General features: G+C 42.6%; 1 protein-coding gene across 5 annotated transcripts in view; it reads left to right on the forward strand.

Annotated features, from left to right (window-relative positions):
• atrnl1b (attractin-like 1b) overlaps positions 1 to 20183 on the forward strand; it is a 1082183-nt gene that overhangs the window by 453954 nt on the left and 608046 nt on the right. For all 5 annotated transcript variants that reach the window (XM_068052965.1, XM_068052967.1, XM_068052968.1 and 2 more), the window contains exon 20: positions 53 to 146. In XM_068052965.1, the coding sequence (XP_067909066.1) occupies positions 53 to 146 (94 nt within the window). The remainder of the gene's footprint in view (positions 1 to 52; positions 147 to 20183) is intronic.

Raw genomic sequence — 20183 nt, forward strand, 5'->3', positions numbered from 1 at the left:
GTTTTATTTTGGATTCTTGCATCTTATTTAAAAGGATATCTCTATTCTACAGCTTGTAAATGCAATGGACATGCAAATGCTTGCCATGTCCAAACAGGAAAATGCTTCTGTACAACAAAAGGAATCAAAGGAGATCAATGCCAGTTGTGAGTATTTGAAATCCTCTTGATTGAAATTATTTTAACTATTTTTAGTTACTGTTAGAAATATTATCCATTATTTTGTGTTCTGAAATCTAAATGTAACTGAGCCATGAGCAATCCAGCAAAATTAATAAAATTTCAGGGACATGAGCATGCTTTTGCATTGGGTTATCCGAAAAACAAATGCTAATGGATACAGCAGCAGAAGGAACACACGTTTATAGTGTTAAATCTAAGACAGTTTTTCTAATACCTTGCTGTTACCAAGATTTTTTTAAATAAAGCACTAGACCATGGACTTATTTATCTGGATGGATTGAAAAGCACTTAACGCTTCAAATTGATTACCCATGTAAATTGCCAACTTTACTCAAATAATTTTCAGATTTCGAATTTGGAATGTGCTACCAGTAACTAAATTATTCCCAAATTGTGCAGCACTGCTTGTAGATTATGTGATGTATCTTGACCAATAGCAGAATTTTTCAGGTGCTGAATTAATTCAATAGACAGAAAATTAAGTTACCTTAAATGCTATTGACAAATGATTCTCCCTTCTGGCTGGAGTAAGTCAAATGGTACACGTTTCTGACATGTTGAATTAAGTAAAAATAATCTAGTTACATGAAAAAGGAAAAGTGTCACTGCATTATATAACCAAATTGGTGACTATGTAAATAGAGTTTCAAAGCAACGATTTGTGATGTTTTAATTTGTTCTTAAACCCAATGTCCCATTGTGTATTGGTTACCTAATCACGTGTATGTTTTATTGAATAAGCACTAATTGTTACTCTTAACATAAATTTTCTCAATTCTGTTTGTGTGCGACAGAGGAATTTTACTCTTGGGTTTTTAAAAATGATTGCTAGCTGAGAGTTTAAAGACCACATATAGGAATTCTTGAGAATTTTAGTTCTTCTGGTGCAGTCAATATCAAGTCAAAAAAAAGGCAGAATTTAGGCATAGAGATCATACCTCTACATAACATAGTATTGCTGGTAGGGGGTTATTAAAAGTCCTGTGAGTGACAAAGATATATTAGTAAGAGTTCTTACAACTGGATGTAGCTGGCATGACTCAATCAACTATTACAAATAAATTTGCAGTACAATGCAAGGCATTTATTTTTTTTAGATTTTTCTCTTGCTATGGCCATCTTCAGAATTAAGGATTATTCTTCTGTGCCCTTGAGCTACAACAGTAAAGAATGACCAGTTTTTTAACCTGAAATCCCATGAATGAGTTACTGGCAAAGCAAAATTTATTCATACACTGACCATTAAGTGGAATCATATAGGAGAGCTTAGAAAATATCATTGCTGAATTGATGTTTCACCATGAAGAGATGCAATTTCTCCACTTATGTTCTTTAAGCAGTTTATAATAAATCCTAATTCAACCATCTTTCAAAAAGCAAATAACTAATTGATGAAAATTAATTGTGTTCAATGAGGTTTTAGTGCCTAATTGAGTGAGGATTTCTCAGACGAATGCCTGGAATTTTATCTCTGTTATTGAGCATTCAAACGCTGAATGTGGTTCTGTCCAGTACTCTCAACAGTGAATCGTTAATAATATTGAAAGAAATTGCAACTTTTTAAAAAAAGTTGCTTATTTCTAAACACTGAATCTTGCACAGTACAATCTCTGCCAGATGAATTCAACATTAAGACAGCTGTAGCTAGCCCACAATTCATCGAGCCATTATGGCACAGAAAGAGGCCATTTAGCTATCAGGTCCATGCTGACTCTCTGTAGAGCAAGCCAATCAGTCCCATTCCCACTGCTCTATCCCCATAGCCCTGCAAATTAATTTCTCTCAAGTGCCCATCCAATTTCCTTTTGAAATCATTCATCGTCTTCACTTTCATCACCTTTGTAGGCAGCAAGTTCTCGATCATTGCCACTTGCTGTGTTAAAAAGACTACTTCCTCATCTTATTCCTCTGCATCTCTTGCCCAAAATCTTAATTCTGTGTCCCCAAGTCTTTATGCCATCAGCTAATGGGAACAGCTTTTCTTTGTCTATGTTATCTAAACCTGTCATAATCGTATACACCTCTATCAGATTTCCCTTCAATCTCCTTTGTTCCAGGAAGAACAGCCCAAGCTTATCCAGTCTAACCTTGCAGCTAAAATCCCTCATCCCATGAACCATTCAGGTAAATCTCCTCTGCACCCTCTCGAGGACACTCACATCCTTCTGTTACGACCTGGTGAGAAAGAGGTCTCCGGTTCCCTTTCAGCCTTCAGCTGGTCTTACTGTAACAGGGTTTAATTTTAAACACACTGTGTTTTAAGCTTTGGTTTAGCTCCGGAGCTTCCTGTTGCTTGCCATTTCAACACCCCCCCCCCCCCCCCCCCCCCACCGTGTTCTCATGCCTACATATCTGTCCTGGGCTTGCTGCAGTGTTCCAGTGAAGAACAACACAAGCTTGAGGAACAGCATCTCATTTACTGATTTAGGCACACCTACAGCCTGCCAGACTGAACATTGAGTTCAATAATTTCAGAGCATGACGGGCCCACCTTTTTCTTTTTTCTTTGTTTATTTGTTTATTTTATTTTAGTTTCTTTCATCATTCATTTTTTTTTAACCACTGTTTTTTTCATGTTTGTGCTTTGGGCCAAGCTGTTCATTTTTCTGTCAAATAATACCCTCTCTGCACTAACGCTTTGTCTTTCCGTACACCATTAACATACAGTTTGCCTTTCCTGCATCACCTTCTGGTCAGTTATTCTCTGTGACACTGTCCTATCAGCACCTGCCCTTTGGTTATCTCTTGCCCCACCCCCGCTTTATTTGCTTACAACCTATTACATTTCTAACCTTTGCCAGTTTGGATGAAAGATCACTGACCTGAAACGTTAACTCTGCTTCTCTCTCCACAGATGCTGCCAGACCTACTGAGTATTTCCAGCATTTCTTGGTTTTATTTCAGATTTCCAGCATCTGCAGTATTTTGCTTTTGTTTTAGTGTTTTTAGCTCCCGCTTGGTGAATCCTTGTTCACCGCCTTCCATTTATAAGGCAAAGAAACCAGCACAAATAGGCTTTCTTAGGTTTAAAGAAGAAAAATTGACTTTTATTAAATTAAACTCTAATTCGGTTGGCGCCTACAGATACACGACGCGCCCACATTAGCATGCATACGCAATACACACATGCAAATAGAGACAGAAAAAAGTAGAAGAAAAATAAAGTGGAAAATTTTGAGGCAATATCTGAAGAGTTTTTGTTACGGTTCTTTGAGCTCACTGTAGAGTCCTTAATTGTAAGTAGATTTTGCTTTTCATTGGGGCCCTGTATTCTTCTTAAACCTTGTTCCCTGTAGGAGACTTTTCTCTCTTTCATGTGTCTTCAGTGGATTCAGAGGCTTGTAAGAATGAGATGGGAGCAGACAGGAGAGATCTTCTCAGTCCAGGAGCAAACAGACTCTCTTTGTTCAAACTGTACAATTCAGAAAACCCCAGGTTGCCAAGCAGGTTAGTCATGTGACTAACTGGTCTGACCACGTCTTGGATTGTATCAACTTAGCAGTCTTTGGAATACTTCCCTTCCACACAATACCTGGTGATCAAAGTCCATTGTGGGTTGAATGTGTCAGGGAATGGTCCTTTGTCCTTCCAATCGCCATCTGTTAATATATAAATGTCTTTTCCAGCCATGGCTAATGTGTTTAACAAGTCCTTTCTTCACACCAGTAACAGTTTAAAATCAATGTTCATGGCAAATTAATGCGCCTCATTCTTGGCAGGTGAATGCCTAGCATGGCACCTCCACACTCAGCGGAATGAAATGCGATTTTAGAAAAGCGCATTTCATTAAAAGGTTCAAGAGAATATATAAGATACAGGGAAAAAACATGCATTTCTCTCATTCATTTCCATTAATTCATAAATCCTAAAACTTATTAAAATCGCCCCTTTTTGGTACCCGATCAACATGTGGTTCTTTTTTGGGGAAGTTTCTCTTCCATTTGCCCATTTCCATGGCTGCCTAGGGTCTTGTTCCTGCGATGGTAATTTTTTTTTAGGAGAGGCAGTAGTGGGCAGGTCTATCATGAACACTCTTTCAGTACTTTGCAGAGTCATGCAAAGGCTTTTGACTTTGTGGGGGAGGATGGTTGGTTTTCTTTGGTTCTGACTGTGGGGGAGGATTCTTTGCTAATCTCCCCTTTGCCCCAAAGAACATTCATGCTGCAGGTATTTGTGCAGTCTCTACTGCACTCCCCTCTGGCACTTTGACTAGGTGAAGCATCACCCTCATGGTTTCTCTGTCCCCTAGAGGTCTATCTTGTTCTCTGCAGGTTCCTGTAAATGCTGTTAGCAACTCTGGGGGGTGATTCTAGTGTCTGCATCTACATAGGAGGATCTGGGGTCTACCTTTTCACATTTTACGGGGTTGGCTGACCAGACAGCATGGGTTTTCATCCGGGATTCCTCCTGGACTTCCTTTGACCTGCCACTTTGGTCACTTTTTCCCCTTCCCTGTCTAACCTTTTGCGAGCCTTGTGCCTGACAGTCCTTTTTGGTTCTCAGCGGGGCTCCCTTATGGTTCACTAGCCCTCTGCTGGAGGGTCCTCCTGACGCCGGTACAGGACTTAAGGGTGTAGGTTTCACTGTAGGTTGGGCATTTCCTTCAACCTGGCACATGTGGAAACTCCTGCCGTACTCCACCACATCTTTGTGGAGTTTTGGCCAGTCAAACTGCTGTCGTTTGTGGGCTTTGGTCTTTCGTATTCTGGCATGTACAGCCACTGTAGTCTCTTGGGCCCTTCTTAATATTTCTCTCTGGTTCCTCTGTGGCACCACTAATTGGTGAACTACTGTCTACTCCTTGCTCTCAGGTCTGTGAGGAGAACTCCATTTCCTCATCAGTACCTCATTCTTTAAATAGTAGCAATCAGGGACTCCCTCTGCTTCACTTTCAGACTGGGCAGCCTGTGCTAACTCTTGCAACACTGGGTCGGTTCGCTGAGCCTCAGCTAAATTCACTCCCTGGGTCTTCTAACTTCCCAAAGAAAGTCTCGGACAGACAGGCCTTATGGTCATTTGCCTGAAGTGCCAGTGCACTCTCCTCTGCGGGAACTGGTTTGATCATGGTCTCATTCATTACACATTCAGGGAAACTGCAGAGGGCCCTCTCCTGCCACTGCACTGTCTCTCTGACCTCCTGCGGTCTTTCTTTCACTACTGGGGGGGCTACCACCTTCACCCCCGCCAGATCGTTACCTAGGAGCAGGTCAACCCCATCCACAGGCAAACTAGGGACAATCCCTACGCTGACCTGTCTTGAAACTAGGTTGCATTCCAAGTGCACCCAGTGTACAGGTACAGGCACACACTGACTTCCAATACCATTCACCACCATTCTGGTGTTCACTGCACACTCTGGGGGAAAGGTCAGGCCGTTTCCCTGTAAAAGGGATCTAGTGCCCCCTGTATCCCTGAGGATTACTATGGGCTTGCTTGCCCCACTCAAGGGGAATGGGGTTACTTTCCCTTCAGACACAAAACCCTGATAACCTTCAGGAATCCTATTAAATTTTCCTGCGCTTGCAGTAGTAAACTTCCTGGGTCTCACACTTACAGCAGTTAAAGCCACAGCTTGTTCTGCTGTTCTTTCCATCAAGTTCTCTTCTTCACTGAGCAGGTGTGCCCTGATTAACTCTACAGGTTTTCCCTTTAGTTTCCAGCAGTCAGCTCTTAAATGCCCTGCTTTATTACAATGCAAGCACACTGGTCTTGCTCCTGCTCATAGCACCTTCCTTTTTGGCTAGAGGAGGGCTCCCCTGTGTCTCTTGCTTTTCTTTGTCTCCCAGGACTGCTTGGGCTCCTATCACCTTCCCACCATTTGTCCTTTTCGGATTTATGGGGATGATTAGGAAAGGTTCTGCCCTGGGAAACCAACTTACAAATTAAAGCAAACTGATCGGCCAACACAGCTATTTGCCGGGCTCTCTGAACCCACTGCTCCTCTACATTGGTCTTTATGGCGAGTCGGAGAGAGTGTTTAAATTCCTCTTACAGAATTACTTGATTAGATTAGATTAGAGATACAGCACTGAAACAGGCCCTTCGGCCCACCGAGTCTGTGCCGAACATCAACCACCCATTTATACTAATCCTACACTAATCCCATATCTCTACCAAACATCCCCACCTGTCCCTATATTTCCCTACCACCTACCTATACTAGTGACAATTTATAATGGCCAATTTACCTATCAACCTGCAAGTCTTTTGGCTTGTGGGAGGAAACCGGAGCACCCGGAGAAAACCCACGCAGACACAGGGAGAACTTGCAAACTCCACACAGGCAGTACCCGGAATCGAACCCGGGTCCCTGGAGCTGTGAGGCTGCGGTGCTAACCACTGCGCCACTGTGCCGCCCTACTTCTCTGAGATTCTCATAGCTGAGCTGTACTTTAAGAGCCCACAGCCACTGGTCAAAGCCAGCTGCTTAGTTCTTTCAAACTCCAGCTAAGTTTGATTAGCTTGTTTCTTGAGAGTTCTGAATTTTTGGCGATGGGCTTCAGGTACTTATTCCTATGCTATCCCAAGGATAGCATTTTTTGTCAGTTCATAATTTGATGAACTCTTATCTGGCAACAGGGAATAAACCTCATGTGCTTTTCTAATTAGCTTGCTTTGTCGTAAAATAGGCCAGGTTTTAGCTGGCCATTTTAGCTGCCTTGCCAATTTCTCAAAGGACACAAAAATCCTTCTACATCCTCCTCATTGAATCTTGGAATTAGTTGAGCTAGTTTTAACAATTTTGTACCCAGCCCTGAATTACGCTCCTCCACATTAGCCATGCTTATGCTGGGGTTACTCTGTCGCCCCCTCGTTAACTCAAGCCGCTTCAACTCTTCTCTCCTCGCATTCTTTCTGGAATGTTCTCTCTCTCTGTCTCTGTCTCTGTCTCTGTCTCTCTCTCTCTCTCTGTCTCTCTCTCTCTCTCTCTCTCTGTCTCTCTCTCTGTCTCTGTCTCTGTCTCTCTCTGTCTCTGTCTCTCTCTCTCTGTCTCTGTCTCTCTCTCTCTCTGTCTCTCTCTCTCTCTGTCTCTCTCTCTGTCTCTCTCTCTCTCTGTCTCTCTCTCTGTCTCTCTCTCTCTGTCTCTCTCTCTCTGTCTCTCTCTCTCTCTCTCTCTCTGTCTCTCTCTGTTACTTCAGATTCCAGGGAATAATGGTTGGCCACTAGCCTTAGGAATTCAGACTTCTTAGCCTTGCCACGTACAGTGATCCCACACTGCTGAGCCATTTTCCTCAACTCCTCCATAGACGGTGCTTTTTAACTTATCGCACGTTACTTCACCCTGGCTTGGGGAGCTACTAGCTTCAGTTGCAGACATGTTAGTATTCAATCACACAACCACAAGAAAACCTATATTGAAATCTTGTTTTTTTTTTGATTGGGAACAATTTGGTTTCCCACTTCCAATTTCTCTTGTTTGTCTGTGGGTAAAATCCAGGATGGTAGCACCCAAATTTCCATTACGACCCGGTGAGAAAGAGGTCTAGGGTTCCCTTTCAGCCTTCACCTGATCCTATTTTAAACACACTGTGTTTTTAGTTTCCCCCTTGGTGAATCCTTGTTCACTGCTTTCCAATTATAAGGCAAAAGAACCAGCACAAACAGGTTTTCTTCATTTTAAAGAAGAAAAGTGGACATTTATTAAACTTAAACTCTAATTTGGTTGACGCCTATGGATACATAGCCCACGCTCGCATGCATACACGATACACACATGCAAATAGAGACAGAAAAGTACAGAAGAAAAATAAAGTGGAAAAGTTTGAGGCAATTTCTGAAGAGATTTTGTTACAGTTCTTTGAGCTCACTGTAGAGTCCTTGATTGTAGGTAGATCTTGCTTTTTGTTGGGGCCCAGTATTCTTCTTAAACCCTTGTTGGCTGTCAGAGACTTTTCTCTCTTGGGGTTCATGTGTCTTCAGTGGATTCAGAGGCTTGTGAGAATGAGATGGGAGCAGACAGGAGAGATATTCTCAGTCTAGGAGCAAACAGACACTCTGTCCAAACTGTTTGTACAATTGAGAAAACCCAGGTTGCCTAGCAGGTTAGTCATGTGACTAACTGGTCTGACCGCGTCTTGGATTGTATCACCCTAGCAGTCTCTGCAATGTTCCTCTTACGCACAATACCTCGCGATTAAGGTCCTTTGTGGGTTGAATGTGTCAGGATATGGTCCTTTTGTCCTTCCAATCACCGTCTGTTAATGTGCCATGACTGATCTGTTTAACAAGTCCTCTCTTCACTCCAGTAACAGTTTAAAATCAATGTTTATGGCAAAATTAATGTGCCTCATTCTTGGCTAGTGGAGGCCTGGCATGACACTTCCTAAAGTGTGGTGACCAGAACTAGATGCAATCCTCTAGTTGTGGCCTGATCAGAGCTTTATAAAGGTTGAGCATAACTTACTTGCTTTTGTACTCAATACCTCTATTATGAAGCCCAAGATCCCATCTGCTTTGCTAACTTCACTGAAGGTGGCAGGACATATCAACAAAGGTCTAGGCACTTGAAACCTCAGGGCCCTCTGTCTCTGCGCACTAAAGGCCTGCTACCCGACCCGAACCCGATGAGACCCGACGACGTGTCGGGTCGGGCTGCTCTTCCAGATCTAGCTTTCGGGCTCAGGCTAGGTCCGGGTCGGGGACACACAGCAAGAATCGCAGCGAAGTGTTAAAAGTAAACAAAACTTACCTGAGCTGTGAGTCCGGGATGTCAAAGATGGAAACTCTGAGTCTACGCAGTGAGTGATTGAGCATCTCTATGATGTCATCGCGCTCATGCTGCAGCTTCCTGAGGATTGGGAGTCGGAAGTTAAGTAAAGAGAACATTCCAGTGGTCGGGTCGGACGCAGGGGACAAACAGAGGGACTCGGGCCGGGTCAGGCTCGGGTCCGATGTGGCTCCGTCGGGTTCGGGTCGGGTTTTTTTTTTGTGACTTGAGCAGGCCTTTACTGCGCACCCTCCAGCACTGTCTGCCAAAATGCAACATCTCAGATTTCTCTGTATTAAATTCCATCTGCCACTTGTCTGCCCATTCTGCTAGCCTATCTATGTCCTTTTGCAGTCAATTGGTATTATCCTCACTACCACTCTTCCAAGTTTGGAATCATTGTCAAATATTGAAATTTTACTCTGTCTTCCAAAATCCAAGTCATTCTTTCTACCAAAAAAAGCTGTGGTCCTAGCACTGAACCTTGGGGAACAGCACTGTTTACCATCCTCCAGTCTGATAAATAACCATTTACCATGACTTGATGTTTTCTGTCCTTAAGCCAATTTTTTTTATTCAAGCTAACATTGATCCTCCTATTCTAGAGTCCTAATTTTGTTACCCAGCCTTTTATGTGGTACTTTGTTAAAGGCTTTCTCAAAATCTTTATCGATAACTTTTCCTTCTTCAACCTTCCCTCTTACATCATCAAAAATTCTATTAGATTCGTCAAGCACAATCTGCTTTTTACAAATCCATGCTGGCTCTCCTTAATTAGCTGGAACCGCTCCCAGTGACTGTTGATTTTTTTTTTCCCCCTGATTATTGTTTCTAAAACCTTAACCATCACTGATGTTAAACTGACCAGCTTGTAGTTAGGCGGGATGTCCTTAAACCCTTCTTGAATAAGGGTGTTACATGTGCCACTCTCCATCCTCTGGCACCTCTCCCTTATCTAGGGAAGATTGGAAGCTTATGGCAAGCCCTTCTGCTATCAACACTGACAATTCCTTTAGCAACCTTGGTTGCAAGTGGACCAGGTGACTTCTCCACTCTAAGCATTGGCAGCCTTTCCAGTACATCCTTCTTATCAATTTTCACTCCATCTATTACCTCTACCATCTCCGCTTCTACCGATATTTAGTCAGCATCCTCTTCCTTAGTGAACAGATACAAAGTACTCATATAATATTCTAGCCTTGCCGTGTGCCTCTGAGCATATATCACCCTCTTTGTCACTCTGAGGACCTACACCGTCTCTTGCTACCCACTTACTATCTACATGATTTTTGGGTTCCCTTTTATGTTAACTGCCATTTTATTCTCATATTCTCTCTTTGCCAGTCCTATTTTCCACTTCACTTCCCCTCTCAACTTACTGTATTTGGCCTGGTTCTTGCTTGAAGAATTCACCTGACATGCATCATACATCTTTTTTCGTTTCATTATATTGTCTATCTCCCTCCTTCATCCAAGGTTCCCTTACTTTTTGGAATGTACCTAGCCTGTACCTGAAATATCCCTTCCTTAAGATCACCCATTGTTCTGTTGTGGTTTTTTCTGTCAATCTGGTTCCATTGTATCCTGGCTCGATTCCCTCTCATCCCATTGAAGTTAGCCCTCCTCCAATTTCGAAGTTCTACTTTAGATTGTTCCTTGCTCTTCTCCATTATTAATCTAAACTTTATTATATGATGATCGCTCCAACCCAAATGTTCTCCCAAATACTTGGTCCACTTGGCCGACCTCATTTCTGCCATTTCATCCAGAAATGCCTCCTTCCTAATTGGACCGAGAACGTAGTGGTCAAGGAAGTTCTCCTGAATACATTTCAGAAATTCTTACCCCCATCCTCACCCTTTACTCTGATATTATCCCAAATGAAATTTTGGTAGTTGAAGTCCCCTACTATCACCACTGTATTGTTCTTGCACATTTCTGTGTTTTCCCTGCATTTTTGCTCCTCTATCTTTGAATATTCAGTGGCCTGTAGAATAGCCCCAATTGTGTGATTATCCCCTTTCTGCTTCTTAATTCGAACATCCTCTGATTTTTTTTTTGATTTAGATTTAGAGATACAGCACTGAAACAGGCCCTTCGGCCCACCGAGTCTGTGCCGACCATTAACCACCCATTTATACTAATCCTACACTAATCCCATATTCCTACCACATCCCCACTTATCCCTATATTCCCCTACCACCTACCTATACTAGGGTCAATTTATAATGGCCAATTTACCTATCAACCTGCAAGTCTTTGGCATGTGGGAGGAAACCGGAGTACCCAGAGGAAACCCACGCAGACACAGGGAGAACTTGCAGACTCCACACAGGCAGTACCCAGAATTGAACCCGGGTCGCTGGAGCTGTGAGGCTGCGATGCTAACCAATGCGCCACTGTGCCGCCCATTCTTTGGGAAGACATTGTAGTGTTGCAATCAGTACTGCCACCCTAGCTCCCTTTTTTTGTTCACTATCTTTTCTGAACACTTTGTATCCTTGAGTATTAAGCACCCAGTCCTCATCATTTTTAAGCCACGTTTCTGTTTTTGCCACTACATCATATTACTACATGACTAATTGTGCTTGTAACTGACCAATTTTATTCACCACACTTTGGACTGAATTTAGTTGAGCTCCTGACATTGGGCTCCGAAGCTTGGGTGGGGGGGGGTGCTGCTGAAAGATCGCTGAGGTAGCGGCCCACCACAGATTCTGATGCTGGGAATGCTGGACCTGATCTTCCTGGCGACGGGACCTGCCTTTACATATGCAAAAAGCTTCTCTGCATACATTATTATGCATCTCTGTGCAATTCAACTATCAGTTTATGATCTTCAGCTAGACGTGTGGCACTCGTGCCTTCACGTTCGCGCCCCAGAATACCAGGCCCCATCGAGACCAGAGTCCTTGGAGCCTGTGAAGGTCGCTAAGTACTGTCCTGCTCCCCTGTTCTTTGCGAAGCCGAATTAATTTGCCCGATGGGGTTCTGAACTCTGCATCCATGAAGGGGGGCAACTCTGCACCCGTGAATGGCTCAGGGGGGCGTGGTACGTGACTCACCTTGCATTCGGGCAACAATGTTTGTGTGAGAGGGCTGAACAGTGGAAGTGGATGAGCATTTTACCTGTGTTGGAGGGCACAAATGTAAAACGTTATAACCTCCTGTTACTGGTGCTCCAATGCAGGCAACATGGAATGATAATACTGTGTCCACACTTGAATCACCCTGAGGGGGTACCCCAGATGTGGAGTACAGGCTCCCCATCTCCCCCTCAAGGCTTGTAGGAACCTCGCTGCTCTCTGGAGAAGGACTGGGAACAAAAATACTCACCAGGCTCCTGGTCCCTTTCTCGTCTTGCCACTGCTGCGTCGAGCCCATGGCCAAGACGAGGGTTTGCAGGTCAGCGCATCAGTGGAATCTGGCTCTCCATGAGGGTCACCAACCTCTCCATGGCAGTTGTCATTCCCACTGTCCGCTCAAGGCCGCACATGGCCTCTGGCATCTCTGCCAAGTGTTACCTTACTTCTCCATGCAGCTCCAGCATGACCTGTGCTGCCGTCACCAGAGGCTCATCAGCAGCCTTGGGGCTCAGCGTGGGCCTGGACACCCACAGTCCTCTGACTGTCAGAGGCCTCGGCTGTCTCAGTTTCAGGCAGCTGTTTGGGCGTGCGTGTGGTGCTTTCACCAGCTTGTGACCCAGGATCTAATACTGATCAATTACCCACCGAGGTGAGTGTATCTGCACTGGTAGAAGGTGCAGCAGTGTCATGGGATGGTGCGTCCTCTGAAATTGCCTCTTCCTCAGAGATGATCGATGTCTGCACGGCCTCCAAGGCTGACTCGGACCCCGTGCTGTTTCTCCACGCTCTCTTTTATTCTCTGACGCTGCTGGTGGCTCCAATAAATTATAGATTTTTCAGATGCTCATTTTTTGTGTCTTGTCTTTATTTCTTTAAAGAGGTTTACACAATTTCTCAGGCTATAATTTTAACAGTCAACAAATTATGCGATAATTGCAAGTACATATAATGAGGGTCATATATAATTATAATTCATTAGGATGAGGTGTTTAGGTCATTCCTAGCGAGGGGGAGTAGTCTTCAAAAGAAGTTTGGGGCACTCCATCAGTAGCTCAATCCGTAAATGCGTTGTGTAATGTGGTATTAAACCATATAAGCCAGAGAGATCTCAGCTTTGATCGCAGACCTGTGTTAAGTTAACTAGTTGTTATTGTGGCATTGAAGAAATTACAGTTTCCCTCTTTGTTTACAACTAGGGAGGTGAGAAATTGTCATAATTTCCATTCCTAATCACTATCCAAATACCCTCGATTTAAAGAAAATACTGAACAAGATTTGTTTGGTTATAATGCTGCACAGCTTTGAATTAACTGCTGACACTCGCTTCCTGGCTCTCAAATGGTGAATCTATATTGGTCGAGGTTCTGGTGGGCTTTCAGTGTTTCTGCACTGCAGCCGCATCCCAATATCAGGAGGGGAGAGATTTTTCTGCATATTTGCACTTGATAACTCGATAAAGCATGCCCTTTGGGATAACGTAGAAAAATGCTAAAGGTAGGTAAAGGGATAATGAGATTACCATCTGGTAACATTTTCTGAAATGCACTTAATTGACCTGTTCATCAAAGGAGATAATTTCTGGGTTTTATCAAAAGTAAACCTGTGTGAATCACTGTTGCAGCTGGAAGTTGTTGAAATCCATTCTTTATTCAGCAGGGTGATGTGATGGTATTATTACTACAGGTTCCATCGCCAGTGATCCACCCATCTTATACCCCTCTTGGCTACCGTAGAAGTGCTTGAACTTGTCAGGCAAGGTCTTCTTCTTTGGCCTCCTTGTCCCGAGAGACAACGGGTAAGCGCCTGGAGGTGGTCAGTGGTTTGTGGAGCAGCGCCTGGAGTGGCTATAAAGGCCAATTCTAGAGTGACAGACTCTTCCACAGGTGCTGCAGATAAAATTGGGTGTCGGGGCTGTTACACAATTGGCTCTCTCCTTGCGCTTCTGTCTTTTTTCCTGTCAACTGCTAAGTCTCTTCAACTCGCAACACTTTGCCCCACCTTTATGTCTGTCCACCAGCTCTGGCGATCACTGACAACTGTCTCCCACGACTTGTGATCAATGTCACAGGACTTCATGTTGTGTTTGTAGATGTCTTTAAAGCGGAGACATGGATGGCCGGTGGGTCTGATACCAGTGACGAGCTCGCTGTACAATGCGTCCTTGGGGATCCTGCCATCTTCCGTGCGGCTCACGTGGCCAAGCCATCTCGAGCGCAGCTGGCTCAGTAGGGTGTATATGCTGGAGATGTTGGCCGCCTCAAGGATTTCTGCGTTGGAGATACAGTCCTGCCACCTGATGCCAAGGATTCTCCGGAGGCAGCAAAGATGGAATGAGTTGAGACATCGGTCTTGGCTGATATACGTTGTCCAGGCCTCGCTGCCGTAGAGCAAGGTACTGAGGACACAGGCTTGATACACTCGGACTTTTGTGTTCCGTGTCAGTGCACCATTTTCCCACACTCTCTTGGCCAGTCTGGGCACAGCAGTGGAAGCCTTTCCCATGCACTTGTCGATTTCTGCATCGAGAGACAGGTTACTGGTGATAGTTGAACCTAGGTAGGTGAACTCTTGAACCACTTCCAGAGCGTGGTCGCCGATATTGATGGATGGAGCATTTCTGGCGTCCTGTCCCATGATGTTCGTTTTCTTGAGGCTGATGGTTAGGCCAAATTCGTTGCAGGCAGCCACAATCCTGTCGATGAATCTCTGCAGACACTCTTCAGTGTGAGATGTTAAAGCAGCATCGTCAGCAAAGAGGAGTTTCCTGATGAGGACTTTCCATACTTTGGTCTTCGCTCTTAGACAGGCAAGATTGAACAACCTGCCATCTGATCTTGTGTGAAGGAAAATTCCTTCTTCTGAAGACTTGAACGCATGTGAGAGCAGCAGGGCGAAGAAGATCCCAAACAGTGTAGGTGCGAGAACACAGCCCTGTTTCATACCACTCAGGATAGGAAAGGGGTCTGATGAGGCTCCGCTATGCTGAATTGTGCCTTTCATATTGTCATGGAATGAGGTGATAATACTTAGTAGCTTTGGTGGACATCCGATCTTTGCTAGTAGTCTGAAGAGACCACGTCTGCTGACGAGGTCAAAGGCTTTGGTGAGGTCAATGAAAGCAATGTAGAGGGGCATCTGTTGTTTGTGACATTTCTCCTGTAGCTGGCGAAGGGAGAACAGCATGTCAATGGTGGATCTCTCTGCTCGAAAGCCATACTGTGCCTCAGGGTAGACACGCTCAGCCAGCTTCTGGAGCCTGTTTAAAGTGACCTGAGTGAAGACTTTCCCCACTATGCTGAGCAGGGAGATTCCACTGTAGTTGTTGCAGTCACTGCGGTCACCCTTGTTTTTATAGAGGGTGATGATATTGGTATTGCACATGTCCTGTGGTACTGCTCTCTCATCCCAGCACAGGCAAAGCATTTCGTGGAGTGCTGAAAGTATAGCAGGCTTTGCACTCTTGATTATTTCAGGGGTAATGCCGTCCTTCCCAGGGGCTTTTCCACTGGCTAGAGAATAAGTGGCATCACTGAGTTCCGATTTTGTTGGCCGTTCGTCCAGCTCATCCATGACTGGCTGAGACTTGGCTGTTTGAGGGCAGTATCAGTGACAACATTTTCCCTGGAGTACAGTTCTAGGTAGTGCTCCACCCAGCGGTCCATTTGATTGCGTTGGTCAGTGATCATTTCCCCTGATTTAGACTTGAGGGGGGCGATCTTCCTGATGGTTGGCCCAAAAGCACTCTTAATGCCATCATACATTCCTCTGATGTTTCCGGTGTCGGAGGCCAGCTGAATACGACTGCATAGGTGTTGCCAGTAGTCATTTGCGTAGCACCTGGCTGTTCTTTGTGCAGCGCTTCTGGCTGCTTTAAGTGCTACGGATTTTAACTCGCTGGAGGCTTTCTTGTAGTTCAACAGTGCAATGCGCTTTGCAGCTATGACAGGTTCCAGCTCTTCAAAGTGAGATTGAAACCAGTCTGCATTCTGCATGTGATGTGATGGTATTATTACTACTGGTTCCATCTCCAGTGATCCACCCGACTTATACCCCTCTTGGCTACCGTAGAAGTGCTAGAGCTTGTCAGGCAAGGTAGATTAATAAATAAACAGTAATAATGCAAATTAGATGTGTCTTGAAGAATGTGTAATACCGTACAACAGCAAATATTATCAAACCTAATGCATCAAGGAATGAAGAAACATTTCAAGGTTAATTTTCATGACTATTGTTCCCAGAGAAATTATAGTGTGATAACTTTACACAGGCAGTGAATAAATGCAGATTTAAAAAAATATATATTGGAAAATGTTGACGAGGGTGACTGACATGAACAAAACAAATATGGATTTATAGATAGGATGTGCATGCAGATTTTCAGTGAGATATTTATAGTGATCAATATCGTGCACCAAGTGGAAACTAAACAGTGCTACTTACAAAAATTTCTGATTTGCATTCAATCACACTTCTAATGCTATCCAGTATATTTGCTTTTTTTAGCTGCACCATGCGTTGAGTTGATGGTTTGATTTTTGCACAATAAACCCAGATCCCTTTACTGATAGGTGCATTGTTTGACATTCAACACACATTCCCAATTCTATGTTTGTTTATATTGAATTGGATATGCCAGTAACAACTCCAACAACACTCAAGAAGCTCGACACCATCCAGGACAAAGCAGCCCACTTGATTGGCACCCCATCCACAAACATTCACTCCCTCCACCACCGACGCACAGTGGCAGCAGTGTGTACCATCTACAAGATGCACTGCAGCAACGCAGCAATGCTCCTTTGACAGCACCTTCCAAACCCATGACCTCTCCCACCTCGAAGGACAAGGGCAGCAAATGCATAGGAACACCACCACCTGCAAGTTCCTCTCCAAGTCACACACCATCCTGACTTGGAACTATATCGCCATTCCTTCATTGTCACTGGGTCAAAATCCTGGAACTCCCCAACAGCACTGTGGGCGTACCTACCTCACATAGACTGCAGCGGTTCAAGAAGGTAGCTCACCACCACCTTCTCAAAGGCAATTAAGGATGGGCAATAAATGCTGGCGTAGCCAGCGGTGCCCACATCCCATGAATGAATAACAAAAAAAAAAAAATACTGGCCCAGTTTCTCCAAAAATTGAAGTCCTCCTAAATTGATTGCATTGTTCCTTGTTGTTTGCTCTGCCTCTTTCATGATCTCTAAACTTTACTATCTTATTTTTAGTACCGTTATTTAAGCAACTTGATGGGGACCGAAGACAGGGATATTGTGCTCCTACTTTAAAAGTTTTCATTTGTGGCTACCCTGTTCCTAAGCTGATTTTATATCCAACAATCTACCCTATTTCATAACACAATAACTGATCCATTAATTTCCAATATTAAACTTTGTTCAATGTTTCATATTGCATTTACTTTTTTTTAATAATCTTTTAATGTGGTGCAACAGGATCATTTCCTTTAACAGTTTTAGGATCACTTTTACTTTGAATTAGCATTTACTTTTGTGTTTAAACAACTAGTTGAGGCACAAATTATAATAATAGGAACTTACATAAAAAACTAGTATTTAATCTGAAGTATTTAACTTGAAGCAACAATCATTTTCTAACTTCATTCTTGATGCATGTACAGGGCTACTTCCCAGATCAGAGTTGGAAAATGATGGACCACTTCAGATTCACATTCATGAATAAAATGATGCCATTGCCAGTTAGACAAATTGAGATCCTTCAGAATTTCGTGTTTTTTTTAAAATTGCGAATTCAAATGACTATTGAGCTTTTTGTCTTATTTAGTAGAAAGTAGATGTGTATATAAGGCATCTCTGTGTTCAAGATAAATTATCTAGGTGGTAACAGTTTTTAAAGATCATCTTTTTAGCCTTACTGATTTAGTTTAATTATATATGTTGTCTATGTGCTGTAGGCTTTGACCCTTCGATTGGTTTACCCAATGGGAAGAAAATGTTACCAGACAAAAAGACATAAGTGGCTTTTATTTGCAAGAGAAAATGTAATCTTTTCCTTTGTTCCTACAAAAAAAACTATTGATTTCTTAAGCTAGGTCTTTAGTATCTTTGACCTTCTGATTTTATTGTGTTAGATTTATATATTCCCCTGCTAAAAATATGAGCTGAAATTAAGGACTAACAAAACTGTAATCTCAAAAATAACTTGCTCCAGCAAATTTGTTGCCAGGTGATTCATTATACATTCTCTAATTTCATGTTATGACAAATTTCTCTCCCATGATGTAACAACTGTCTGAAATTTGCTGTACAATCATTACACAAAATGGGCATAGAAAGGGTCGTTGGGTCCTTCAATGCTTGCTCTTTGCACCAGATGATTCAATTTTATGTACTGCCCATCCCAAATACTAGTAATGCTAACTTCTGTGGGAAGCAAAAAAAGCTCAGTGTCAGGTAAAACTTGAAGTTCCGCTGACTCCAAAATGCAATCTAACAAGTTCCATGAGATTTCATTAAATGTTTTGATGAGTTTAACTAACCCAACACCACCAGTCCCGACAATGTACTGCAGTGTGTCCTTAATTTTTTTTTCATTAGATGTACCAGATGTGCTGTCCACAATTAAACAGCTTCTCTGTCCGTACAATATTGCTGGTGTAACCATGGTGCTGAAGTCTAGCATTTTCATCAATGCGGCACATTGCCTTAGCAGATAGCCAATAAGCAGTAACAAAGGAAGTAAAACACATGCAATGATCAGATGCACTCTTCTTTTTGTCTTGCCATTTTGCCAACAAATATACAAATAGGTTAAAGTACACCAGCATATGATGTGTGAATATGAATATTGAGATCACATGTCCAGCAATCATGTCTATTACTCTTTTTTATTTATGAATCAAAAAGGCAATTAGCCTCATTTGGCTAGTGGCTACATGTTGTTTTAGAATTTTAGAAAACTTTGCCATGTCTCCCCAAGCCTTTGTTTCTTTAAAGTCTAAAACCATAAGCCTATCCACATAAACTAATATATATAAGTTAAAGTATTCTCTTTGTTGCCTTCCTTGCATTCTTCAGAGCATCAATATTCATGACCAGATGTCAGGACCAAAATCAGGTACTCCGACAGTTGGCATTCTGATGCTGTACATAATCCAAGTATAGTCCTGTTAGTTTTATAGTTTATTCGTTTTGCAATACTTGCTAATATCCTACTTGCTTTTCCTATGGTTCTCAAGTTTCAGTTTGGAACAGTAATTTGGTTCAGAATTTAAATTGCTTCATAGAGTTTTAATTTTTAATTGTGCTTTGCAACAAACCTGAAGTGAAATGATAGAAAATATCATGCATATTTGCATTTACTACCAGCATCTTTTATATACTGGAAAGTTTTTAGTAGCTTCTAATTTGGCATTCTTCATACTAAAGAACATTAAGTACAGGAAATTACGGCACAGATAAAAAGGTAATTTTCCATTATAGTACAAAAACGTGGATAATCCGTTTTAATTTTAGAAGATTAACGTGACACAGCACGTTAAGTAACTGAATTTGGAGCATTAGATGTGCCACCATGGAGATTTCAAAGTACCTTCTGCTTATCTTTGATATTGTTTACTGGTAGAAAGTAAACCAGCTTCCTAAAAGGGCACTGAAATTGTTACCCTTTGTGTTTACAAAATGCTGGTATTTACCAATAGTGTTACTCATGTTGATTTCCAGAAAGTCAGATCTGCCATAGAGAAGTCCTTTTTTGTTATAGAATTATATTTTTGCGTTTCTTTATTAGAAAGATTGGAGGCAACAGTGGGCTGATATTGGCGGTAAATGAGGAAGTTAAATGTCATTCAGACAACTGATTTAGCTCATATCCCATGTTTAAAGTTTTGCTTCAGAAGACGTAAAATGTCCTTGTAACATATAGGTGACATGAGGAAATCGAATTCAACTGTTGTGCAGCCTTCAATTAATATTTGAGCTGGTTCTAGAGCTTTGTTCTTAATTCATTGTCTAGTGACAAGGCGATTGTAGCATATTACCTTTTGGAACAACAATTGTTATGAGTTCTGGAATAATTATTCATGTAGGGCATTTTTGTATGTGCAAGATACTGATCTTTGGTTGCAGCGCATCGATGAACCATTACACAGAATTTAAGAACAATAGAATGTTCTCTTATATTGTCAGGCAGCAAATTAGGGAGGAGGAGAAAATGGCAGAAAGGGCA

The sequence above is a fragment of the Heterodontus francisci genome, chromosome 20, assembly GCF_036365525.1.
Source record: "Heterodontus francisci isolate sHetFra1 chromosome 20, sHetFra1.hap1, whole genome shotgun sequence".
Lineage (NCBI taxonomy): Eukaryota > Metazoa > Chordata > Chondrichthyes > Heterodontiformes > Heterodontidae > Heterodontus > Heterodontus francisci.